At 42.6% G+C, this 19302-nt stretch overlaps 1 protein-coding gene across 1 annotated transcript in view; it reads right to left on the bottom strand.

The window, feature by feature from the left end:
- The window catches only part of TTC6 (tetratricopeptide repeat domain 6), a 91863-nt gene that overhangs the window by 38948 nt on the left and 33613 nt on the right, over positions 1 to 19302 (bottom strand). Inside the window, 6 exon segments of the mRNA XM_038756925.1 lie at positions 1934 to 2408; positions 4648 to 5057; positions 7831 to 7911; positions 10459 to 10560; positions 11842 to 11946; positions 15788 to 15944. Coding sequence (XP_038612853.1) covers positions 1934 to 2408; positions 4648 to 5057; positions 7831 to 7911; positions 10459 to 10560; positions 11842 to 11946; positions 15788 to 15944 — 1330 coding nt within the window.

Below are 19302 nucleotides of genomic sequence, written 5' to 3'. Positions count from 1 at the left end.
CCACTCCTCTGCCACTAACCTCCTCACTGTTCCTCATTCTCACCTGTCCCACCGTCGACCCCCGGCCCACATCCTCCCCCTGGCCTGGAATGTCCTCCCTCTGCACATTCGCCAAGCTAGCTCTCTTCCTCCCTTCAAAGCCCTACTGAGAGCTCACCTCCTCCAGGAGACCTTCCCAGACTTAGCCACCTTTTTGTTCTCCTCCTCCCCATCCCCCCACCCTACCTCCTTTCCCTCCCCACAGCACCTGTATATGTTTGTACAGATTTATTACTCTATTTTACTTGTACATATTTACTATTCTATTTATTTTTTAATGATGTGCATCTAGCTTTATTTTTATTTATTCTGATGAGTTGACACCTGTCCACATGTTTTGTTTTGTTGTCTGTCTCCCCCTTCTAGACTGTGAGCCTGTTGTTGGGTAGGGACCGTCTCTATATGTTACCAACTTGTACTTCCCAAGCGCTTAATACAGTGCTCTGCACACAGTAAGCGCTCAATAAATACAATTGAATGAATAAATGAACTAGTTCTGGGCTTTTGACCAAAGGAAATGAGACCTTGGATGGGAAGGAAATTGACGGTGGCTCATCTTCCTATCCCTTGTGGAAAGTTGTTTTTTAAAGCCTATACATTGGAGCCACATCAACTCACCTCAGGGACTCTTCAAGCATCTCCTGTGACTCAGAGGGCATTCGTTCAAAGCCCAGTATTAAACTGAACTCCAATAAAATCAATGCTCTTTTCAACAAAGCAGTGCAAGAGCAGTTGATTTCAAGGTTGAATCCCAACTTTAAGAAGGAAGGAGGGAAGGAGCTAGAGCCCTTGATCCTGTGGCTACTTGGGACCAGAGCGGAGGGACTCTGAAAAGGACTTCTGTTGTGCAAAAACCAGCCAGCTGTTGTTTGAAGTAGCCTCCACCTTCATTTGTATACACAACTGAGAAGCAGTATGGCCTAGTGGAAAGAGCACAGGCCTGGGAATCAATGGACCTGGGTTCTAATCCCAGCTCTGCCAATTGCTTGCTATGTGATCATGGATAAGTCACTTACTTCCCTGGGCCTCGGTTTCCTCAACTGTCAAATGGGAATTCCATACCTGTTCTCCCTCTTACTAAAACCGTGATTCCCATGAGGGACAAGGATTGGGTCTGACCTCATCAACTTGTACCTAACTCCAGTATAGAACACACAGCTCTTAACAGAAACCATAAAAAGCACCACTGCCTGGTGGTTACAGCATGCGTCTGGGAGTCTGAAGGCTCTGGGTTCTAATCCCAGCTCTGCCACCAGTCTGCTATGTGACCCTGGACAGGTCACTTCACTTCTGAACAGCCCATTCCTAACTAACTAGGGCTATCGGCTTTTCTGCCGTTGACTGCCAATAGCCATTAAGACCAGACAGCCGGTTTAGGACAAACCCATTGGCAGATCAAGGACCTGTGCTTACATGCAAATATTTGTAACATATATAGATAGGATCTCACTAGTACAAAAGGCAGCTATATTCAGACCCACTGTGCCTCCTCCCCAGTAACAGGGAGATTGCACATGCAGGTTGGGGGTGCTCATAATGAAAAACAAATAGTAGGACCCAGTGGAAAGAGCAGGGGACTGAAAGTCAGGAGATCTGGGTTTTGATCCAAGCTCCACCACATGCCTGCTATGTGATCTTGGGCAAGTCACTTCACTTCTCTGTGACTCAGTTACCTCATCTGTAAAAGGGGGCTTCAATACCTGGTCTCTTTCTCCTTTAGTCTGTGAATCCTGTGTGTAGGATGGGGACTGTGTCCAGACCTGATTACCTTGTATCTACCCCAGTGCTTCCCATGGTGCTTGGCACACTGTAAGCGTTTAACAAATACCACAGGTATCCTAAAAGTAAATTGTGGCTATTAATAGAAAGTTCTAATTATGTGTTTCACACTCACCTCTTGCAAATCATCCATGGCTGCCTTTAATCTGCCCAGTTTCCGGTTTATAGCTCCACGCCTGCAATAGTAAAATGCAGAAGGAGCCCTTTGTCCTTCTATTTTTTCAGTCAGCTTATTCACTTCAGTTTCCAAAGCTACAACATCTGCTTCAGTCAGATCAGGATTTGAGTAATCACGTAATTCACCAGTCAATTGCAGGGGTTCTTTGTCTTCTTCGGGTTGAAACCGTTCAACAGAAGTCATTGGTGTTTCTTTCTCTTCATCCGAAGAAGTGATGGATGGGAAGGTGCTTTCAAACCAATCGCTCCAGATGCTTCTGACCCAACTGAAGACATCATTATCTTTGGGAATTCCACCTTGGACTTGGATAAATTGATTAAAATCTAATGCGGAAGGCAGACTTTGAGTTCGGCGGTGGTGTAGAGATATTGCATGTGGCCTGTATCCCAGCTGGTCACTAATGGATTCTGAACTAATATTTTAAAACAGATAATAGTGGTAGTTAGACTTATTTTGCTCTTTCAAACACAACCAAATTAAATACAGTAAGCCTGCTCAGTAAAATACTATTGACTGATTTGGTAGGAATGACTCAGTTTATAAAACTACTTTCAGCAAAACAATCAATCAGATTTATTGAGCTCTTACTGGGTACAGAGCACTGTACTAAGTGCTTGGGAGAGTACAGTATAATAGAGTTGGTAGATACGTTTCCTGCCTATAACCAGCTAACAGTCTAGAGGGGGAAACAGACATGAATATAAATTTTAAAATTACAGACATATATGTAAGGGCAACCATGCATCCTCTAGATAAAAGGGATGCTTCTCAAAGTTTATGGTTTGGAATAGCGATGATCTAAGCAGCATCGTCAACTAGTGGAAAGAGCACAGGCCTGGGAATCAGAAGGAGCTGGGTTCTAATTCCAGCTCTGCCACTTGTCTGCTGTGTGATGTTAGGCAAGCCACTTATACTTCTCTGTGCCTCAGGTATCTCATCTGCGAAATGGTAATGAAGACTGGGAGCCCCGTATGAGACAGTTATCTCATCTGTAAAATGGGGGTTAAGACTGTGACCCCCATGGGGTACAGGGACTGTGTCCAACCTGATTATCTTGTATATATCCTAGCACTTGGTACAGTATCTGGAACATAGTAAGCTCTTAAATACCATTTAAAAAAATAAAAAAATAAGAGGGCAATCATCAATTCTGTTACTCCAAGTATCTGATTGTGACAAAACACCAGGTCGGATGGACAAATGGTCTAACACAGTAGTGGTATTTCTTAAATAATGTTTCTTATGTAATATTCTATTATTCATCTGTGCCCAATGAAGCCTTTCAGATGCTCATAAACTAGGCACTTTTTTATGTCATTTCTTTGTATTTGTTCAGTTTGTGGAGTAGAGTAAAACTATACAGTGAATCAGCCAAGTGGATATCTCTGGTACCCTTCACCATCAGATATTAACCTACCCTAGGGGTTCAGGCCTTCTTATTGTAGATCCTAGAAGTAACAGAATTGGTTTGACCATTATACCTTATTTAAAGGAAAATTCAGAACCACTGACTCCCACAACTGATCTAATCATCAAAAGTGAATACCTATAAAGTACTTGAGAGAGTACACCCAGGAAAGAGATATAGTCTTTGTCCTCAAGGAATTTATCATCTAACAAGGAAGTCTGACAGACACAGGCCATTCACAAATAGTTGGAGAAAGAAACAATGGTAGCATTGCTGCTTGGAATAGTGTGGCCTAGTGGAAAGACTGGAATTAAGAATTTAAAATATGAGTCCCAACACAGCCACTAGCCTGCTGTGTGACCTAGGGCAAGTCACTTAACCTCTCTGGGCTTAAGTTTCCCATCTATAAAATGGGGATAATAGATTTTGAGCCTTGTGTGTGAAAGACACCTTGTCCTACCTGATAACCTTGACTCTAACCCAGCGCTTAGTCTAGTAAGGGCTTAATAAATGCCATTGTTAAAGATAAGCAAAAGTGTAAATTAACGTAACTTGAGAATATGCAGAAGTGTTAGATTTTGGTGAATAAACATAAGAACTAAGGAGGGGGTGATGGGATGAGTTTGACCTGGGGAGGTGAATCTAAATCACAGTAGGCTTCCTGAATATGGGGAGATCTGAAGTCTGTTAAGTTTGAAGGGAAAGGGAAGAGGAGTTCCAGGAAGGAGGAAGGTCACAGACCAAGGGGTCAGAGATGGAAGAGTGGAGAATAAGACATGGTGGGAAGGTTAGTTTGGGAGGAACTTAGAGAGTGAGCAAGGTTGTAATGGATGAGAGGAGTTGATGAGAGAGAAAGAGGCACAGAGAGATCTGATGAAATGCCTTAAAGCCAGGGTTCAAGAGTTTCTGTGACTTTCAAACACTGCCCTGCTGTTTGATCTTGGTCAAGTTAGTGAACCTTTCTGTGTCTCAGTTCCTCATTTGCAAAATGCAGCTAAGACACCTGCTCTTCCTGAGACACTGAACCCCATATATGACAGGGACCATGTCCAATCTGATTGTCTTGTATCTAACCAAAGCTTAACTATACTAAACCTTTAACAAACATCACAAAATCATTACTATATGAAAGCAAGCAACGCCTTAAATTAAAAAAATTCTCCTTTAAAACAATGAAATCCCCAACTGCAAAGAATGAGTTCAAACGTGATTTTTAAAGTAATGATCACTGAGTAAAGAAAACCTTTTGAGGATCCTTGAAGGTTTGCTTAGAGTTCTATATGCAGCATTTAGCTTTTCAGTACTGATCTTTTTCTTGGATTTCCTTTTTCTTCTCTTTGGGAAAATAATGTAGTTGACTCCAGCCTTCCGAGCTGCTTCAACGAGGGCAAGGTCTTCTGCACTCTCTGGCTTATCGGAGCTGGGTTCACGGCTGCTTTGCCTTTCTTGAAGAATCTGTAAAAACCTTTTACTCAACGCAGGCTGTTCAGGGGGGCTCTCCACGGGCTTTTCTTCAGGTTCAGGCTCATTTATCTGCTGTTTCTGAATTTTCATCACTTTCATGTTGCTTTCGAAATCGTCAGCTATCATTAACTTTGCTGAGTCCTTTGGGGTAACAAGCTCAGGGGCAGACATTGCTCTGTGAAGATATTCCTGAGCCAGAAAAAAGGGGGGTATTTTATTACTCATTTCAAGTCATTAGTATGAACTTCTGGATTAATCAGACGTAGAAAGTCCTCCTTCTTCATAGCCACCAGACGATTACTCTCTCAACCTTCAAACCCTTATTATTAATAAAAGCACATCTTATCCAAGAGGTCTTAGCTCCTCTTCCTCTTCTCCCACTTCCCTTCTGCATCACCCTTGCACTTGGATTTAAACCCCTTATTCACCCCTCCCCCAGCCCTGCAAGATTTGTGTACAAGTTCATAAATTTATTTACATCAATATCTCTCTCCCTCACTAGACTGTAAGCTTGTAGTGGGCAGGGAACAAATTTTCTAACTCCATTATGCCATACTCTCCCAAATGCTTAGAACAGTGCTCTGAATATAAGTGCTCAATAAATACCTTTGATTGGTTGTTAAAGGGAAAACAAGCGTGACATTTACATTGGGCCCCCTGGGTGCTATGCCTTGTACTAAGCACTTGGTAAATTGAAAACAAGCAAGTGGCCCAACCCCTGTCCACGAGGAACTTACATTCTACTAGGGGAGACAGATGTAAAAGTATATACCAACAGAGTAATTAAAGTACACAACTGTTTGAACACCTGAACAAGCATATGTAACAATGTTGTGGAACAATTTTTACTATGCCCAAAGATGGGCCAGGAGACTTGGCCAAAATCAGGTTATAGAGACAAGGGGTTGAAGAACAGCAAAAAGGGCCTTAAACCAGGAGAAAGCATACTATAGTGGAAAAAGCACAAGCCTGTGAGTTAGAAGGTCCTGGGTTCTAATCCTGTCTCTGCCACCTGTCTGTTGTGTAACCATGGGCAAGTCACCAAACTTCTCTGAACTTCAGTTACCTCATCTGTAAAATGGGGGTTAAGACTGCGAGCCCTATGTGGGTGCGATCTGATTGGCTTGTAGCTACCCTAGCGCTTAGACCAATGCCTGGCACATAGTAAGCGCTTAACAAATACCATTTAAAAAATAATAAAGCCCCAGTCTGTGACCTGAGAACATGGGCTTTTGCCACTGAGAAGACAATTAATCAATAGCATTTGGAAGAGTCAATTAGGAAAGGACACGATTCAGGATAAAATTTGTGAGGTCATTTTGTTTGCAAGTGGGCCATAAATGAGGGTCTCCAGGAGAAAAGAAAAAACTAGGGAGAAAATTGTTGAAAACAAACACTGTCCTTTCTATCCCATATCACTTTCGGGGAATGTAGAATGGGTCAGGGACTGTATCCAACCTGATTAACTTCTACCTACCCTAGCATTTAATACAGTGCTTGGCACAGAATAAGAGCTCAAAAAATACTACAATCATCATCAGCAGAAGCAACTAATGATTTATGCATACTTATCAGATTTTCCATTCAAAGGCAACAAGAAACATCAGATTATAGTAAGCAGTAATGTAGGCTCAATCAATCAATTGTATTTGAAGGCTTACTCTCAGCAGAGTACTGTCAGTACTAAGTGCTTGGGAGAGAATACCCAAAGTCAGTAGATGATGTACTCCCTGCCCACAACAGTTTACAGTCCAGAGGTGGAGAGATAGACATTAGTATAAATGATTCTATAACACAGAAGATAGAAATATCATTTGGGATTTCGGAATAGGAACATGGTTGGCCTATTTTGGGATTACAATCCCAAAGCCCACAGGGAAAGAGAGAGCTCCAGGGAGGAACCAACTCTCTCATTTTCTCCAACTGAACCAGCCCTGTGAGGTCCAGTTAGTCTTTAGCATGCTCCTGTTGAGGGTGTGATTTCAACAATGGAATCAGTGGTCTACTGTTTCACTGTTGGGGAAAACATCTGGGATGTTTTAGCCAAAGGAGTCATATCATGCATTGCCTTATCACAGTGATAAGAATAACTGTAGTATTAAACACATACTGTGTGTCAATCACTGTACTAAGTGTTGGGATAGATACATTACAAGCACTTTACTGATGAGGAAACTGAGGCACAGGGAAGTTAAGTGACTTGCCCAAGGTCACACAGCAAGCAACTAGCAAAACTGGGGGATTAGAGGCTAGGGTCGCCTGATTCCCATGCCCATGCTCTTTCCATTAATGAGGTTTAATAGTATTTTCCCCCTCATTATACCACCTGTGACATATTTCTTATGTTTTGCTACTGAATCATCTGCTTTTAGTTACTGAAAGTTACATAAACAGAGATTGCTGTACATCCTGTCTCCTTATTTCTGAGCATATTATCCTGCTTCACCACAGGAACAATATTAACAGGTGCTGAACATTTATAGAACTGTCCATCATCTTTTAAGATGATGACATTAACTGAGAGATTCTGTCTGTGCTCATGAGTGTGGCCAAGACAGCCTTAGCACTAGTTCAAGGATGCAAATGCCTAGTAGCTCTTTAACAATCATATTTATTGAGCACTTACCTTGTGCAAAGCACTGTACTAAATCCATGGGAGAGTACAATATAACAGAATTAGTAGACACGCTGCCTGCTCACAGCAAGTTTACAACCTAGATGTGATGCTTCTAAGGATAATAAAGAACAAACAGCAAAGGGATTTGGGAAGGACTGGGGGGAGGTCTAGGAATTACAGCAAAGTAAGATGACAAGTTCAAGGAAGCAAATGACTAGTACTGCTTTAATGCACTGTTTCACCTGGTGGTATGAGAATTCCATTAATAATGCAGGCAGCTGGAGAAGTCTAAAAGATTTCTTATTATTAGTAGGCAATAGAGGAACTGAGAACAACTCACAATACCTCAGTTTTTTCCCCTGGTAATTTTAGAGATTCCGTCATCACATCTAGGAGGGATTTGTGTCTTCTGGGTTTCAGCAGTGGCTGCAAACACAAGAAAACAAGGAAAGCAGGATGAACTATAATCCAAGATTTTTGCCTACATGTGAATAATTAAGACGATGTGGTCAGTGCTGTCACATCCAACGGAAAGGAAGTATTTGCCTTTGTTTTCATGGGATAACATTGGTGGTCTAACAGAAGCTCTAACATTCCAGAGTGAAAGCGTGAAATTCAGGATTTTACTTCAGACTAAATAAAGGAAAGTTAAATGGATTTGAGTCATTCCACCTTTCAGTCTTCAACCTTGGTGCCTTTAGGGCAAACATGGCCCTCTCTGGGAGCTATGTAACAAGGATGCCCTGGGAGCAGCAGCCAATGATGGCCAGAGGTTTTGCTACTTATTATTACTACTACTATTATTACTATGGCATTTGTTAAAATCTTAACACCCTTTATCTAGCTTCTGTTGTTAGCAGGCCATCCTAAGGGGAGGACATTTACTCTGTCAGTCTCTGTGCCTGTCCTTCTCCCTGTCTCTATCTCTCTCTAGCTCTCTCTTTCTCCTCTCCCCTTTCCTCTATTTCGCTGCTTTTCCCAGTTTTTTTTCCTCTTTACTTAAGACCATAACCTTTCCCCTCTGTCCCTAGTGAAAGCTAAGCCACTGGAAGTCACCCATTCTGCTCCTATTAGAGCTGCATAAATATGGGTGTTTAAGGATTAACACACATTCACAAAACAACCACATCCCTAGCAGCCCCCCTCTCCTCAGTCAGTCTGAGCCTGGCTGGTTGGATGGTCATTCGTCTGATTTTCAGCTAATCTGCCCGGGCGCCTTTGGATCTGATACTTTTATTTTAAGCACCCAGCATCCCTCCGCCTCAGTTCCTGCTGAGTTCCATGATTCAGCAAAGGCATCTGTGTTCAGAGGATTCTGGGAGGGAAACACAGCAGTATCAGAGCTAGTGAGGTGGTCAGGAGCCCTAGCAGATAAATGCACTAGGATTAAGACTCCGTAGTAAAAATATTCCAGTCGATGTTATTAAAACGTGCTGGTCATCCAGCATAATGTATGTAATGTGCACCTGGGTGTCCTGGATCCACGTGTCCTAGCACTGGCCACTCTACTGGACAGCTTTCAGTCTGGGAACAAGCTTTTGTTCCAGCCTGGCCAATCCAAGCCAGGAGAACAGAATTTTGGTCAGGTCTGATACCACAGTCATCCTGGACTAGCCTTGTTTGACCACTCGGTGACCCCTGGGGCACCAGAACAATAGATGTCAAGAGAAAACTCCCTGATTTGTTTCCAGAAACAAAGAGAAAGCTTAGGAAGTCACTGAGACAGCGGCTGGTTGTCAGCAATCTCTCTACATGAATCCATCTTATACCTAAGTCCTTAAGGCCAGAATTACTCCCAACTCAGCAGTCATTCCTATTTATTGAGCACTTACTGTCCAGTCATTCCTATTTACTGAGCACTTACTGTGTGCAGAGTGCTGTACTAAGTGCTTTGAAGAGTGCAGGATAGCAATAAACAGACACATTCCCTTCCCACAATGAGCTTATCTAGACTACTGTAGTGACTCATTAAACAGAATAGGCCCTGGCCCAATCTCGGTGGAGTCTAAGAAATCTTTTCAGCAGAAGCTTCATTTGGGGTAGAAATGTCTCAAGGTGAGCTGGAGGGGGGAATGGAGGGGGTGCAAAGAGCGGGGCTCTTGGCCTTTGCCCATGGAGCTGTCTGGGGAGCAGGGCTTTTCCAAGGTAAATTCAGATGGGCATTGAAAACCCATTCATCTCAGGCTCTGCGGATTGGTGACTTAGTCGGGGCAAAGATGGGGTTTGTCTCTTGGGTTGGGTCTCCTGACCAACCCAACCTGGAAGTCTGAAGCTTGGCCCTGAACCCCTCATCCAGACGGAGCCGGATGCAGGCCAGTGGAGGAAATCAATCAATCGTATTTATTGAGCGCTTACTGTGTGCAGAGCACTGTACTAAGCGTTCGGGAAGTACAAATTGGCAACATATAGAGACTGTCCCTACCCAACAGTGGGCTCACAGTCTGGAAATGTCAGTTTGGGGCTCTCGGCAGAGGATAGGAATACTCCAAGGAACTGTAAAGGGGGTGGGGAAACTGGCTAATTGCAGGGAAGGATTAAAAGGCCTGCCAAAGGTACAACTAGAGGTAGCTGCCTGATGAACATAGCAAAACCACTGGGAACAAACATGGACTTTTTTGGTCTTACATTCCCATTTGAATGCTGCTCATAATGGGAAATTTGCACGCTAGGCATGTTCTTCTGTCCCTGTATATAAATAACTGGAGTCCTTTTTTGAATATATCATTTTCACTGGATCCATACTGAAGAGAATGTAGTTAGTTTAGTTTCTTGGAGCAGGGAAGACAATAATCTATTACCCCCAAATCTCCTTTTGCCTCAGGAAAACTGCCTAGAAAAATCATGCAAAGTTTGGTCACATTTAGGGGTAGTCAACTTTTTCCACTAAGACACTTTTAAAATAGCACACACTGAACCCATCTACAAATGAATACAAGCCCGTTCGTGAATTTCTGAAACAATTTCCATACGTACCCGTTCAGTAATTTTGGTTTTTTCCTGCCCCATGAGAAAAATGTCATCAATTGTAAATTCTGAGAGAAACCTCCCGAGTATGAGTCTATCTCTGTAGCTACTCTGTGAGAATAGATAAAATATTTCACAGTTATTTTCTTAGTAACAAAGCAAGAGGATTACCAGAGCTAGTATCCGGATACATGATTTCTTATTTTCTTATTACTAAAGTTGTTATTTAAGGAGAAATCAATTTATTGAAGCATACTTCAGTGGGCTATGCTCTCAAGAAACTTGTAACCTAATGGGAGAAGACAAGCAGACATCAACTGAACAATTTGCAATAGTTAAGAGTATAAACATAATAAATACCAAAGGGCAAACAGCACTAATGAACATATTTATCATTTATTTATATTAATGTCTCTCTCCCCCTCTAGACTGTAAGCTCACTGTGGTAGGGGAACATCTACCAACTCTGATAATGTAGTCTCCCAAGTACTCAGTTCAGTGCTCTGTACAAAATAAACACTCAATAAATACAACTGATTAGTGAATCAAGAGTGCTGTGGGGCCTGAGGAGTGAAATGACTGAGACAGTGGAAGGATTAATCCTGGAATGACTTCCAGGGAAAGTGGCCTTTAGAAGAGTTTTAAAGCTAAGCAGGAAGCTCAGTCCAGGCAGGGAACTGCCTCAAGCCATTTAGCGGGGCAGGAGAATTGACAGCAGTGACAATTAGGTTTTACTGAGAGAATTGAATAGAGCATGGGCCTGACGATCAGAAGGACCTGGGTTCTAATGCCAGCTCCACCACTCCATTTAATTGTATTTCATTCAATCACATTTATTAAGCACTTACTGTGTGCAGAGCACTGTACTAAGCACTTACCCACTTGTCTGCTGTATGACCTGGGGCACATCACTTCACTTCTCGGTGCCTCAGTTACCTCATCTGTAAAATGGGGATTGGGAATGGGAGCCCCTCATGGGATAGGGACTGTGTCCAACCTGATCAGCTTGTATCCACCCCAGTGCTTAGTACAGTGCCTGGCACATAGTGAGCACTGTAATACCAAAAAAAGAAAAAAGGAAAAAAAAGCACAAGTTGAGGTGTACTGGGAGAATTGAGCAACTTAGTATGCGAGAGGGAAGAATCCAGATCCCTGCTTCAAAGAGGTGAGATTGTCAATGTTGCTTAGATATGGGAACTGGTACATATCTGAAAAATCACGTAATTTTCAGGATGACATCCACACTATTACTCGTCATGGAGGAAACCACTTTTCTCAACATGTTCTCCATATAAAATGTCAAGCTCCAATATCACATAAGGCAGTGTTTCCTTTGGAGACTGAACATGCTGGAATGCGGATGGTAGGATTCTTTTATCAGGTGAACATTACCTCATATTCTGGAAATAACGTTTCCTTCATAAGGGCTATTGGAGCAGAGAATTTTGGAGGAGCTGGAGTCCAGAACTGTTTAATTGCTCCTGGATACAAGAAAATCTGGAAAACCAAAGAAATACAGTCAGTGATTACAATAAATGCTACGGGGAAAAAAAAGAATTTCCATAGAATTTATTTCCTTAAGCTCCAGGAAAGAACAAGGAAATCTATTGGGACAAACTCTCCAATGCCACTTTTAAGAGATTTCTAGAAGCAGAGTGGCCTAGGGAAAAGAGCAAAGAGCTAGAATTCAGGAGACCTGGGTTCCAATCCTGACTCTGCCACTTGCCTGTTAATATAGCCTTGCTCAAGTCACTAAACTTATTTGTGCTTTGGTTTTGTCATCTGTGAAAATGGAGATAGGATACTAGCTCTCCCTCTATGAGCCCCATACAACAGAACCCAGTTACATCCTACAGAATATTTTGCAGTCCACACATTTATCTGAGGCTACAAATAATATAATCATCATGAAAAAAGATGAATGCATTCTACCAGTAATTTCCACCTTACAATTGCTAAGCTTCAGAAGTTCTGAAGAGAAAATACAGTGCACTCCAAGGAATCTGTCCTCCTTAGAGCTGATGGCTATAGCCACCTCCACATGAGTAGAGGCACCAGTTTGAACAGGAAGCAGAAACGCTTCCTATCGTAGGCTGACTGGAAGCTCGCTGTGGGCACAGAACTTGCCTAACAACTCGAGAAGCAGCGTGGGCAGGTGGATAGAGCACAGCTCTGGGAGCCAGAAGGGCCTAGGTTCTAATCCCGGCTCAGCCTCTTGTCTGCTGTGTGACCTTGGGCAAGTCATTTCACTTCTCTGGGCCTCAGCAACCTCATCTGTAAAATGGGGAATGAGACTGGGAGCCTCATGTAGGATATGGACCACGTCCAACCTGATTAGTTTGTATCTACCCCTGTGCTTAGTACAGTGCCTAGCACACAGTAAGCGCTTTAAGACCATTTAGAAACAAAAAACCCTTATATTGTACTCTCCCAACTGCTTAGTACAATGCCCTGCACACAGTAAGTGGTCAATAAATATGACTGATTGATTCCTCTTCCTGCCTCCCTCTCCCTTTTCCATCCTTTCCTTTCCCCACTCCCTCTACCCTCAGCCCCAGTTCACTTCCAAGCTGAAAGTGAAAAGCCACTCCGCCTTGAAGCTCCCTGCGCTGTTCAAAATTTGGTCATGTGGGTGTATGCTACACTCAGTATAATGAAAATACACAGGACTCTAACTTTCTGACACTTGATTTGGACAACAGCACTTCCAGACAGGAAACTTTGTCTTAAAAAAAAGTGGTCTTATCCCTCTCTGTCCCTAGCATTCTGTTTTTTCTTCATCCCCAGAAAACTAATTCCTAAAATCAGTAGAATGGGGCAAAGCTGTTCTAAAATGAGTAAAGACTTAATAAATACTATTACTACTACTACTAAAAGCAACTGATAACAGTGACAGCTACTGGTGCCAGGGACTGCCTACAGTAGCCAAGGGAGAGTTTCTCATCAGAGCATCAATTTAGAAGCCTCCCAAGTCGTATAGCTTCAATCCCTTTCCAGACAGGCTACAGAATACTGGTTAACCCCGTCGTTATCTGTGATCCCACTGTTGGGTAGGGACTGTCTCTATATGTTGCCAACTTGTACTTACCAAGCGCTTAGTACAATGCTCTGCACACAGTAAGCGCTCAATAAATACGATTGATTCACCCACTCCACCATGTGTGCATCACACCCTCCCCAAAGTTCCACAGTTTTTCATGCCCCCAAATTTCACTCCTTGTCCCTTCTTGAACCCGTTTCACAATGCCCCCTCACACCAGCATTCCACACCCTAAAACCACCCCTCCTGCTCCTCCTATTTACTTACGGTATTTCATTCATTCAATCATAGTTATTGAGCGCTTACTGTGTGCAGAGCACTGTACTACGTGCTTGAGAAGTACAAGTAACATATAGAGATGGTCCCTACCCAACAGCGGGCTCACAGTCTTGAAGGGGGAGACAGACAACATATTAACAAAATAAAATAGAATATGTAAAGACGTACAAGTAAAATAGAGTGATAAATCTGTACAAACATATATACAGGTGCTGTGGGGAGGGGAAGGAGGTAGGGCGGGGGGGATGGGGAGGGGAAGGAGGGGGCTCAGTCTGGGAAGGCCTCCTGGAGGAGGTGTGCTCTCTAGGGTTTTGAAGGGAGGAAGAGAGCTAGCTTGGCAGATGTGCAGAGGGAGGGCATTCCAGGCCAGGGGGAGGACGTGTGCCGGGGGTTGATGGCGGGACGGGCGAGAACGAGGCACAGTGAGGAGGTTAGTGGCAGAGGAGCGGAGGGTGCAGGCTGGGCTGTAGAAGGAAAGAAAGGAGGTGAGGTAGGAGGGGGCAAGGTGATGGACAGCCTTGAAAAAAATATGGAACGCTTCACGAATTTGCGTGTTATTTGTCAAGTGCTTACTGGGTGCCAGGCACTGTACTGAGCAATGGGATAGATACAAGACAATCAGGTTGGACACAGTCCCGTGTCCCACATAGAACTCACAGTCTTAAACCCCATTTTACAGATGAGGTAACTAAGGCACTGAGAAATTAAGTGGTCACACAGGTCTAAGTTCACACGGCAGATAAGTGGTGGAGTCAAGATTAGAACCTTGTTTCATTTCCAAAATCCCCCCAGTTTCCCCGCAATTCCCTTCATTCCATCATCCCACTCCTCTTCCCCCCACAGGAAGAAGGGGTTGTAGGGAAAAGCCTGAGTTCCTCTCTGAGCCCTCCCTCCTTCTTTCAGCCATCTCCTCCAAGTCAGCCACCACCACCAGATCTCCCCTTGACCAGGGGTTGCCCCTTTGACTGTTGCCCCGGAGGCTGAGGCTTGCCAGGCACAGAAGTGGTCATGGTGCTGGCAGCCCTGTGGTACAACACATTCGAGCCACAGGCAAAACAACAGAAGTTACAAAACTAGATTCATGACAGAGGGAGGTTCGGAGGACAAGGTCGGGGGAAAAGGTGAAAGAGGGATTGAGCTCAGGGTAAATACAGGAATGAGGATGACATGGAGGGGCTACCTTCCAGGCACACATACTAAACTTGAATTATGGTCGAAGTGATTTCCACTCCATTGACGTCGATCTCAAGGGAAATACATTGCCCCCAAATAAACACGAGATTACAGGATTCACTTGCTGAGATGGGATCCGGTGAAGTCACTTCCTTTTGAACAGGCACTTCAGGAAAACTACATGGGTCTTTCTTGCAAGTCCCCAGTATTCCTAGAAGACAGTCTGCTGGCTTTCTTGGTTCCAGCATCTCCCAGTGCTTATAGCTAAGAGCTCTTTCCTATTTGAGTGAACACTTGCACTGGAATTAGAGGCCTAAGAGCTCTAACAAAGACTCCAGTCAGGTCAAGTGGCTTCAGGATATTCCTTTCAAGAGGGAGAATCAGGGTGGCCTAATAAAAAATTCATGGGCCTGGGAGTCCAAGGAGCTGGGTTCTAATCCTGGCTCCACCTCCTTTCTGCTTTGTGACCTCGAGCCAATCACTCTGTGCCTCGGTTCCCTCATCTGCAAAATGAGGATTCATTTAAGTGTATTTATTGAGCGCTCATTTTCTGCAGAGCACAGTACTAAGCACTTGGGAGACTACAACAACAGACACATTCCCTACCACAATGAGCTTACAGTCTAGAAGTGGGGAGACAGATTCAATATCTATTCTCCCTCCTACTTAGACTGTGAGTTCCATGTGGTACCTGATTATTTGGTATCTTCCCTAGTGGTTAATGCAGTGCTTGACATATAGAAGTACTTTAATTCCACAATTATTATCATCATCATCATCATTAATTTGAGCATGAGCAGTAGTGAAAACATTAGAATACATGGTCATCCAAATTCTCCTCCTTACTTCTTCACCGCAAAGTTGCAAGTCCGGCTGTTCCGATGGGTGCTTCTCCACATTGTGTTCTCCTACATTTTTCCATTCAACTGGATATTTTGACATCTGAGGAAGAAAATCTTTCCCATCATCCTTAACTCCTAGAACTGGGACTCCATGTAACACCCTGCAACCGAAGGAAAAAAAACACACAAACACACACACACACAAAACTTGCTTTGTGTTGTCATCAAGTAAATTAGATACTTCACTATACTTTATGTCCAAACCAAGTGGGGCACTTTTTAAAAAAATTAATCTTCTGGTGCCAGGCATTTAAATTAGAAAAATCCCATGATACAAATGAAATGCAGATTAAAAAGGATTTATCCTCCCAGTGGAATTATTGATGCTTCCCACAATGAGAAGATGATGTGTTTTACAGTAATTCTAAAAACCACAGGGCTGTGAGGAACTTCAAGATACTTAGTCTATGCCTCTACCTAGGGCTTCACTCAATTCAGAAATATAGCTCTCTTCCCTTTTCTTAATTCTCTGCAGGATTTTAGTTACGGGTTTGAGAATATTAAATTCATAGTTTGTTTTTAAGATTGATTTGTTTCCTTGATTATTTGATTTTCTTTATGCTTCCCAACTCTGTACATTGTTGGCAGGCAAATAGTGACATCTGTTGGTAGTACACTGTTTTGTTTTTTAAATGAACAAGTCTATTTGAGTTCATACATTGTTCCATATTTTCTTTTACTTTGTAACTTCTGAATACAATATTTTTCTTTAAGAGCAGCAAAGTCAAAAAAAGTTAAAACAGACCATATTCATCTTTGAACAAATTTTCATCACTTTATCATCTTTTTTCTTCCAATGTTCTGGTAAAAAAAATGTTACTTGACAATATAGATTATTTTTTTCCATTCCCATACTTCAACAAAACTCTACTTACTTGATAACTAGGTAGATCTTACCTGAATAGGAAGCATATTATTTTTCATTCTCATTATTATGCTTTCTATATGTAAAGAACTGTTCTGAGAGCTGAACTATGTAGACTATATTCAGGTCAGACACAGTCCCTAGTACTCTTCTAAGGCCTTAGTAGAATACTTTCTGCACGTAGTAAGCACTCAATAAATACTGTTTATTGATTGATTTTTTAAAAAACAGTACTCTATCTGCCTTCTGACTGGTATTCTTGAAAGAGCAGGATCGAGTTCTATTTTCAACTTTCTGTAAACAGGCTGAACACGACAGGAAGCACAAAAACACTTGGAAGAAGTGGAGAAGCCTAGCAGGCCTTCATGTCTAAACTCCAGTCAAACTGTGATGAGATTTAACGCACCCTAAAAGCACGGTAACGGTTAATTCAAGCAGCGTGGCTCCGCCATTTACCCGCTCTGTGACCTTGGGCAAGTCACAACTTCTCTGTGCCTCAATTCCCTCATTTGAAAAATGGGGGATCAATACCTGTTCTCCCTCCCACTTAGACTGTAAGCCCCATGTTACTCTATTTATTTTACTTATACGTATATATTCTATTTATTTTATTTTGTTAATTGTTTGGCTTTGTTCTCTGTCTCCCCCTTTTAGACTGTGAGCCCACTGTTGGGTAGGGACTGTCTCTATATGTTGCCAACTTGGACTTTCCAAGCGCTTAGTACAGCGCTCTGCACACAGTAAGCGCCCAATAAATACGATTGATTGATTATCTTGTACCTACCCCTGTGCTTAGTACAGTGTGTGGCACTTAACAGATACTACAGTTATTATTACTTTAGACTAAATGATCAGGAACCATATTTTGCCACTTGATGCCTCTCTGATCACTCTGAAATGGTGATAACTCCCTTCACTCAAGATAAAACATGAGTGGAGGACATGCATTTTTATTATCCACCTTAGTGGATAATACTCCAGTATGCAGAAGCGGCATTGACTGCATTTTCCCTAAAGGCTTGGCATAACCGACTCCATTGTATGCGGGGCTTAACAACAGGATATGTGAGGAATAGGCGGCCTATTATGGAAGATCCCTTAATCGAGGAGGGCTGACAGTGATCAAAGAGGCTACTCCCTGTTTGAGAGGACCCCATCCTTTGTGGGCGATGTCTCCTGCTAACATCTCCTGATAACAGGGTTCCAAAGTTTCCTGCAAGAGTACTTTGTGTAGCTCCGATGGGGTACCAAATAAAAGGGAAGAAGTGGCTAGGATCGGGGCTGTTCATCACTCGTACCTCTCAGGAGGTGAATGGGGGAGCAGTCAGCTCTCCTACTTTTCCTGTTCTATCTGAACTCAGGCCTCCTAGTCATTTTTCCTGTCTGCATCACCACCTTGGGTTCCCGAAACCTGCGGCCGATTTACACCGGTTAACTTATTTTGCCCCCTACTTGTCGATAATTTCAAAACAGCATTAATAAACCAAATTAGTATGGTTTTTTCCACTTACTAGAAAGAAACCAGCATTAATAAATCAAATTAGTATGGTTTTTTCCACTTACTAGTAAGAAACTGTAGCACCAGAATACAACAAGAATTATGATGACTGTTCAGGAATTTCCAAAAAATAGAATCTTATACCATTTCTTTCAAACAGCAAAATTCAATTCCTGTGAAGAGAAGCAGCATGGCCTAGTGGAAACAGCACAGCCCTGGGAGTCAGAGGACCTGGGTTCTAATCCAACTCATCCACATGTCTACTGTATGACCTTGGACAAGTTAATTAATTTCTTTGTGCCTCAATTATCTCAACTGTAAGATTGAGATTAAGGGATTACAATTGAGCCCCACAATGGGACATGGACTGTATCCAACCTGATTAGCTTGAATCTAACTCAGAGTTTAGTACAACTCTTAGTAACATAATAAACACTTAACAAATACCATTAAAATCTGTGGATTACCAAGGTATAGTTGGAACTGTAGGTTCCTTTTTGATTTTGCAGTCACACTTTTACCCATAGGTACACTTCATCATGTCAGTGGGACTGTCTTTGAACAAGAAGGACAAAGTCCACTAACAAGAGGGAAAATAAAGGTGGCTCACTAGTTCAAGTTGATGAATTGTACTTTCCAAGTGCTTAGTACAGCGCTCTGCACACAGTAAGCACTCAATAAATATGATTGAATGAATGAAGGGTGAGAGAATTAATCTCTGAAACCAGATGTCTTGAGTTTGCATATCACCTGATCCGTAACATTTTCCTACAGCACTTATATACATATCTGTAATTTATTTACACTAATGTCTGTCCCCCTCTAGACTGTAAGCTTGTTGAGGGCAGGGAACTTCTCTACCAACTCTGTTATATTGTTCTCTCCCACGTGCTTTGTACAGTGCTCTGCACACAGTCAGCACTCTATAATCATGATAGATTGATTGATTGGAAAGGACCATAAAAGGCATACCACATTCTGACATGGCCTGCTATATCATCATCGAGGCTTTAATAAGTTCTGTGAACACCAAGTAGAAATCCTGCTATTGATCACTATACTATGCCTGGATTTGTCATGCAACAAAGTACGGGTG

This window comes from Tachyglossus aculeatus, chromosome 14 (assembly GCF_015852505.1).
Source record: "Tachyglossus aculeatus isolate mTacAcu1 chromosome 14, mTacAcu1.pri, whole genome shotgun sequence".
In the NCBI taxonomy this organism is placed as follows: domain Eukaryota; kingdom Metazoa; phylum Chordata; class Mammalia; order Monotremata; family Tachyglossidae; genus Tachyglossus; species Tachyglossus aculeatus.
Note: the sequence above shows the minus strand (reverse complement) of the source record. Positions and strands in the feature narration are given on the sequence as shown.